Source organism: Dioscorea cayenensis, chromosome 7 (genome assembly GCF_009730915.1).
Source record: "Dioscorea cayenensis subsp. rotundata cultivar TDr96_F1 chromosome 7, TDr96_F1_v2_PseudoChromosome.rev07_lg8_w22 25.fasta, whole genome shotgun sequence".
Lineage (NCBI taxonomy): Eukaryota > Viridiplantae > Streptophyta > Magnoliopsida > Dioscoreales > Dioscoreaceae > Dioscorea > Dioscorea cayenensis.
In genome coordinates, this window is record NC_052477.1 from 12,661,129 (window position 1) to 12,668,655 (window position 7,527).

Below are 7,527 nucleotides of genomic sequence, written 5' to 3' on the forward strand. Positions count from 1 at the left end.
AAACTAAAAATTGAAAGTAATGTAAGAATAATAAATAAGAAATACCAAAGCTAAAGAGCAAAACTAAATTTGAACATGATGTAAGACTAGTAAATTTGAGGTTATCTAGCCATTGAACTTAAAAGTAATTCTGGAAAAAAAGAGAGATTTCGAAGGGATTTGAAAAAATCAAAGGGTTTTTTACCCAATGGTAAAGTTGCTTGCACTTTTTGAGTAATTCCTCTTATTATTATTATTATTATTATTATTATTATTATTATTATTATTATTATTATATTAAAAATTGATTAACAAATTGTAAATACATAAAATAACACAAGGGCATTTCTGTCATTATGCCAATACATTTTCAAGAATATCTTCTAATACCAAACACAGAAAATATTTTTTTTTATTAAATTAATCAAATTTTTCAATGTATACCAAACAAAAAAGTGTTATTTTCTTATCAATTACTTTCCCACCAATCAAATTTTATCAAAACATTCCCATCAATTTAATCCAAACACTGACCAAGATCCTTCCTCTCTTATAGTTATTCTTGACCATTTTTTTTAATTAACTGTGCAATTCTTATGACCTATATATTTTATATTTTGGTATCACTATACCTTATATTTTTCAATTTTTATTAATAAATAAATACACTTTATGTATTTCTATGTGTATTTAAAATTCAAATACACCTTAGGGGTCGTTTGGTTCGCGGTAATGATATATTACCACGTAAGGAGATTACCGTGCTAATAAGATTAGGAATGTTATATGCCCAGGAATGTTGTGATAATTCATGATAACCATGTTTGGTTGGAAACTCATGTTACATAGTAATCAACTTGGTAATATTCTAAATTTTCCAAAATACCCTTGTGTCTACTATTTCATGCAAGTTTAAATTTAAAATAAAACAAAATTTTGGATAAAAATTAAATTTTCGAAGCTAAACATAATCCAAAAATAATGTTATTTAAATTTAATTTTTTTATCCAACAAATAAAGTATGAAAATTATTATATTTAAACAAAGGGCATATTTGTCCTAAAAATATTTCAGATTACCACCCACTTGTTAATCCAACATAGCCACCTATTTTGATGGTAATGGGATTACCAAGTTTCTTGGTAATCTTCCAAGGTTAGTAATTATAGATTACCATCAATATTACCACCACCAATAATCCAAAAATGGTAATGTGAAAAGATTACCACATAACAGGCGGTAATGTGCAAACATTACCGCCAACCTAACGGCCCCTTAGGTATATCATAAACAATGCATACCAAGGATTGGGCTCCCATCCTCTTTTAAATTTTGATCTAATTCAAATCTAAGCCAATTTTTTCTAAAGCTAAATTTGGTTCGATTTGGATCGCTCCAAAGTGAATAACTAAAATTCACAAATTTAGTTCAGTTGTCTCCAATCACTTGGTCATCCATCACAATGTATACAGCAACCTCCAATCACAACATAGGACAAGAACTAAGTTTATTATACTGTTCATTTGTAAAAGGATAACTGCCCCAAATGTCCATCAAACAAGGAACATCCAATTCAGAAGGACAAAAACTAGACAAGAGTGATGAGAGTTAGACCACTCATTTATGTATATATAAATGGCAAACATTAGATACATCTTCTTGTTTGTTATGCAATAGAATCCTTTCCTCCAAACGAGCCATATGTGGTTGTTCCCTTGCCTTGCTAAGAAATGTCAAAGAAGCAGTTGATAGTCTTCAGAATAAATCTGAAATTGTCCATGAAATTGAGCGTAGTTTCCCATTTATATATATATATATATATATACATATATAAGGTTAACATTTATATGTAATATTACGCACCTAACATAATATTTTTAATATTTTTATGTAGTTCCCAGTAGGTATATTACTATAATGCCAATATATATAAATATAGTTTAAAATATAAATTTATTTTATAATTGACCAAGCTCAAAATATACAATATATATATATAATATAAATATATGAAATATCGAACGTTTTAAGATATAACATAAAGATATAAAAATTATTTCATGTATTTGTCCTTCATTACTATTATTAAATGATAAAAAATATTCAGTTGAACTTGGGCATATGCATCCATAAGAAACAAGATACAGAAATAAAAAATAAAATAAAAAGACGTACAGTCTTAAATACTGGAATATTCTGGTTATAAGATACAAGCGCCAATCCTCTTCATAGCATAAGCATTATTCAAATTCACTTTATGCCTTGATCACATTTCTGACAAAATTTGAATGAGCTTTCTATCTTCCAAACACCCTAAATCTTGAAGGAACGTCTTCAGGGTTGAGAGAAACACTCACAAAATAAGCACCATGTTGAATCCACAAGCACGAAAGGAGCAAGTGATATGAAGATGTTGAGGTGCAAAAACTTTGATAATCTGGAGAAGGACAATATGCAGTTAAACAAGTCTTCTTTGCATGATAAGAAGAAGAAGAAGAAGAAGAAGAAGAAGAAGGTGAATTCAGTTGTCAGAAAAAGATCAAAAAGTTCAAGTGAAGAAGAGCCATTACAGGTGTTTAATATCCCCACAGTTTATAATAAATTAGAATTACCAGGGATATGAACAATTTGAATTCTTCTAAATCCTCAAAAAAAACATTTATAAAGACATCTAGATTGAAACAAGTGATAGTACCCAATGGGAGGAAAAGCTCAGGATCAGAGTTTCATTCAAAGAGACATGTGCATAAGAGAACATGCTCTTCTACTCAGAAGGAAAACAGTTTTCTGCGGGCTTTGAAGCTTGAACTAGGAGGGACTTAAGCAGAAGGTGTTTTGTTAATGAAGGTTTGTTCTTACAGATATTGTTCCCTTAACAGTCATAGATATGAAGCTCTGCCTCCTCTTAAGTCTTTCTTGTCGATGAGAAGGCAATCACTGAAGACTGAAAAGAAGATGAAAGGATTATTAGTAAAGGAAGGTGATGAAGGGAAAACAGTTCACAGAAGTGCTGATTTCTTAGCTGAAATTCATGGTGCCTATGAACAAAGGATTAATGAAAAAGAAGGTAGTTGTGATTCAACCAGTGAGGGAGGGGAAGATGAAGAAATGGATGTTATGATTGATATTTTAGAGTATGTAGAATGTGATCAGAGTGTGAAAGAAGATGAAGAAGAGAAATAACAGAATTTGTTGTCAGAATGGTCGACAGAGAATCAAATGAATTGCTACATATACGAAGCTACCAACTATATAAGTGATGGTGCCGAGGATACAGATAGAACTATCAAAGTTATACAAGAACATTCTTCGTTGGACTTAGATAACAATATATTGAAGATGACATGTGTAAGAGAAGAAGGAAGAGATGCATGTGATTTGCCTCTCAGTTGCAACGTAGGAGCAATGGGGTTATCAGAAGATCAGGGAAGTGATAACATAAATAATTTTACCCATATATGTTCAGAAAATTCAAAAGAATATCTAGATCTTCCTGTACTTTATAATGAACATAACGACGAATAAATCATGGAGAAAACAGAGGCAGAAATTCATGAACAACACAGTACTGGGAGTTGTAGTAATTCAAAAGCAATAATCACAATTATGAGGAAGAAAAGAAATGAGGAAGTGGAGATTACTAGAGAGTTTAATACAAGGCCGCCAAATTTTCACCCAAAAAAACCAGCTCAAGACACAGAAAAGGTTTCGCTCCAGCATCAGATAATCAATGAAAGAAAAAATGCAGAGGAGTGGAGGATAGATTATGCAATGCAACAAGCTGTGTCAAAACTGTCTCTAACTAGAAAAAGAAAGATAGCTCTGCTAGTTGAAGCTTTCAAGAATGTTATGCCGCTTTGCATGCAAGCTTGCAGCTAGTTGATTAACATTAAAAATTTGTCTCACATGTGAGATATGTTTCAGAATTACTATGCATTTATTGTAGTATATTATTAGAAAATATTATATGTTCTCCATGATTCTAATTTTGAGCCTGCAGAAACAATGCGAAATGAATAATATATGTTCCTATATCTACTTTGTTAAACATGAACAATGGTACAAGTCTTTACTAAATTTTATTACTACAATATAATTTTGCAACAAGCTTTTTACTGAAAGTTGGAAGGTTGTTAATTGTAATACTGTCCAAACTGATATAAAAGATAGAAGAAGAAAATGAATCAATCCTCATTCATAACATTTGAAACAAATGTGATCATGGGTCAAAATATAGAAGCTAATGATACAAGTATACCCCACTGCCTATGTGCATACATATATACATACATACATATATCTAACAACCCCCCAAATTCAAGGCAGATCATGTGTCTTGAGTTTGGATAACATGAATAGATGCTGATCATATGTCTATGCCTTAGTGAAAAAATCAGCCACATGGACCTCTGTAGGAATATAATGAAGTGACACAGTATGGGCATAGACATGACAGCGGGTAAAGTGTGCATCCACACCAATGTGTTTGGTCAGCTCATGCTTGACCGGATCGACAACAATAAGGGCTTCCGTACTGTCACAATGAATAGGAATAGGAGAATGGTTTAGTACACCAAAATCCTGCAGAATCAAACAAATCTAAAGCACCTCCTGTACAATAGAAGCTAAAGCACAAATCTCAGCCTCAGCACTGGACTTGGCAACAGTCTGATGTTTCTTAGTCTTCGAAACAACAAGTGAAGACCCAAAAAAGATACAGTAGCTAGTAACAGAGACCCAATCATTTGGAGAGCTGGCCCAAGTAACATCAGAATAGGCATGTAGCTGAAGTGTGGACTAGTGTGAGTAGAACAGACCACGCGATGGAGTGCCACGAAGATATCGCAGCACCCGGAGAAGATGCCCATAAAGAAATGAACATAGATGGGGGTCGCAATGAACTGACTGAGAATATGCACAGCGTGAGAAATGTTAGAACGTATAACGGCTAGATACACTATGCTACCAACAAGATGCCGATAGCGAGAAGGATCCGATGAGAGAATCCCATCGGAAGCACAAAGCTGCAAATGCAACTCCATCGATGTAGCGGTAATACGAGTATCATTCATGGCAGAGCAATTAAGGAGATCAAAATTATAATGCTGCTAAGATAGTCGATAGCCATCAGCATGAGATGTGATCTCAATACCCATAAAATAACGAAGCAAACTAAGATCGGTCATCAAGAAAGTCTCACACACTTTCTGATTCATAAAAGTAATGTGAGCAAAATCATTACTAGTAAGAATTATATTATCCACATACAGAAGAAGAATGGTCCAGCCACGAGGTAAAGAATGAATGAAGACAACCGGATCATGTATGTTGGGAGTAAAATCGGCAGCCTCAACAACTGTGTTGAACCTCTCAAACCAGGCACATGGAGCCTGTTTGAGACCATAGAGAGGGCGGCGAAGACGACAAACATATCCTAGAGGCACCTGAAGGCTAGGAGGTGAAGTCATGTAGACCTCCTCCTTCAGGTCCCCATGAAGAAAGATGTTCTCCATAGAAGAACCCTTCTACAAACAGCTGCAACAATAACTAATGTATACATAGTGTGCATATGGGCTACGGGGGCAAAAGTCTCCTCATAGTCAAGGACATACTCATGCTGAAAGCCTGAGCAACAAGAGGTGCTTTATAGCGCTCGAGAGACCCATCAGAACGGGTCATCATCCGATAGATCCAACAACAAGTAATGGGAATAGCATGGGCAGGAAAAGGGACTATATCCCATGTGTGAGTCCGAGACAAAGCATCAAGCACCTTAGCCATGGCAGTCTGCCACTCAGGGGACCAAACCATTTCCCTGTAAGTACCTTGCTCAATGATATTTGAGACATTGGTGTTAGCATAATCATAATGAACAAGGGGATGTAAAGTGGAGCGATATCATAAAGAGTAAAGATGAGAGGATACCTTAGGAACAGGATCGGTAGCAGGAGATGCGTCAGAGAGGACCTGCCCTGGTGAAGTCACTGTGGGATCCCGACGATGGTAAAATAAATGAACTGGCTGGTGAGAAGGGGGAAGTGAAGGAGAAGAGATAGACATGACAGGAGACTCAATAGATAGCGAATAAAGAGGGTCAAGAGTGGAGTGACTAAGAAGCTTTGGAGGAGTAAGGAACGGAGGAGAGGGAGGCACAGAGGAAGCATCCTCAGGAGAATTGGTAGGGAAAAGGAAAGATAGAGGAACCGAGGCAGAGGGAGACTCAGTAGAAGAAGGAGAAGCATAAAAAAGTTGTGACCTTATTAAATGTGACATAACGAGATATACAAATACGACGGGTAACGGGATCATAGCAATGATAACCTTTATGCTCAAGGCTATATCCCAGAAAAACACAAGAGACAGATTAGGCAGTGAGATTAATTTGCTCCCGAGGTGCGAGCAAAACAAAACAATAACAACAAAAAAAACAAAGATGATCATAGCAAGGAGGTGACCCATAAAAACACTCTCTGGAACTACGATCATGGAGATGAGATAAAGGTTGAAGGTTAATAAGATAAACAGCGGTACTAACAATCTCTAAGATATGACGATGCTTGCGTTTAGCTACCACATTATGAGGATGAGCCCCAGGACGAGATAACTGAGGCAAGGTGCCCTCAGAAGATAAAAAGACATGAAAAGCCTGAGAAGTGTATTCGCCACCAGAGTCAGATCGAAAGATTTTGACTAAGGCAGCAAATTAGGTGTGAACCATGGCTATAAAAGATCAATAGATGGATAAAAAAAACTAACTACGATGATGCATAAAATAGATCCAAGTAAAGCGAGTGTTGCCATTAATAAAAAAAACATAATAACGATTACCTACTTTAGAAACAAAAGGAGTGGGACTCCAAACATCAGAATGAATAAGTTCAAAAGAAGTAGTAGTCTGAGATACACTCATAGGACAAGGGTGTTGTAATTGTTTACCAAGCTTACAGCCAACATAGACAACATTAGGGGAAGGAGAGACACTCCTGGGACTTCAAGATGAACAAGAGATGACAAACGAGAGGGACACAAATGACCATGATGATGATGCCACATATGATCAGATAAAATTGTAGCATGACATTAATGAATAGACCTAGCTAATGATGACAGGTGAAGGGTATCCAACACATAAACTCCATTATGATGTCGGCCAGCTCCAATCACCGTCCCAGTATGATCCTGCACATGACATAATGTACGGTAAAAAATAACCTAACAATCATAATTAATAAGCTGACTAACAGACATAAGATTCATGGATAAATGAGGAATATGGGAGATAGAAGGAACAGAGAAGACATCAGAAGAAAAGTGACCAGTAAATAAAAATGGAAGGAGGGTGCTATCAGTAGTGTGAACACATGTGACATGTAAAGGTGGATGGGAATGATGAAGATGAGTGGCTTCAGGAGTCATGTGAAGGGAAGCACCAGAATCAAGAAGCTAGAGAGGATAGGAACTACCTGGAGCAGAAGGAGGAACGTGAGCCGACCGTGCATGTCAATTGGACTCTGTTAAATGGGATTATTGGAACTGTTTGAACATCAC

The 7,527-nt window shown here is 35.7% G+C and overlaps 1 protein-coding gene across 1 annotated transcript; it reads left to right on the forward strand.

Annotated features, from left to right (window-relative positions):
* Positions 1 to 2,820: 2,820 nt before the first annotated feature.
* Positions 2,821 to 3,858, forward strand: LOC120265087 (calmodulin binding protein PICBP-like). The gene is made up of 2 exons (XM_039273000.1): positions 2,821 to 3,133; positions 3,521 to 3,858. The coding sequence occupies exons 1-2, from the start codon at positions 2,821 to 2,823 to the stop codon at positions 3,856 to 3,858; spliced, it is 651 nt and encodes a 216-aa protein (XP_039128934.1).
* The last annotated feature ends 3,669 nt before the right edge of the window (positions 3,859 to 7,527 follow it).

Excerpts from the sequence above, each read along its gene's own strand:
- LOC120265087 (XM_039273000.1), top strand. The coding sequence starts at position 2,821 with ATGAAGGTTTGTTCTTACAGATATTGTTCCCTTAACAGTCATAGATAT. Across the intron at positions 3,134-3,520 it reads GTATGTAGAATGTGATCAGA|AGGCAGAAATTCATGAACAA; the intron begins GTGTGAAAGAAG and ends TGGAGAAAACAG.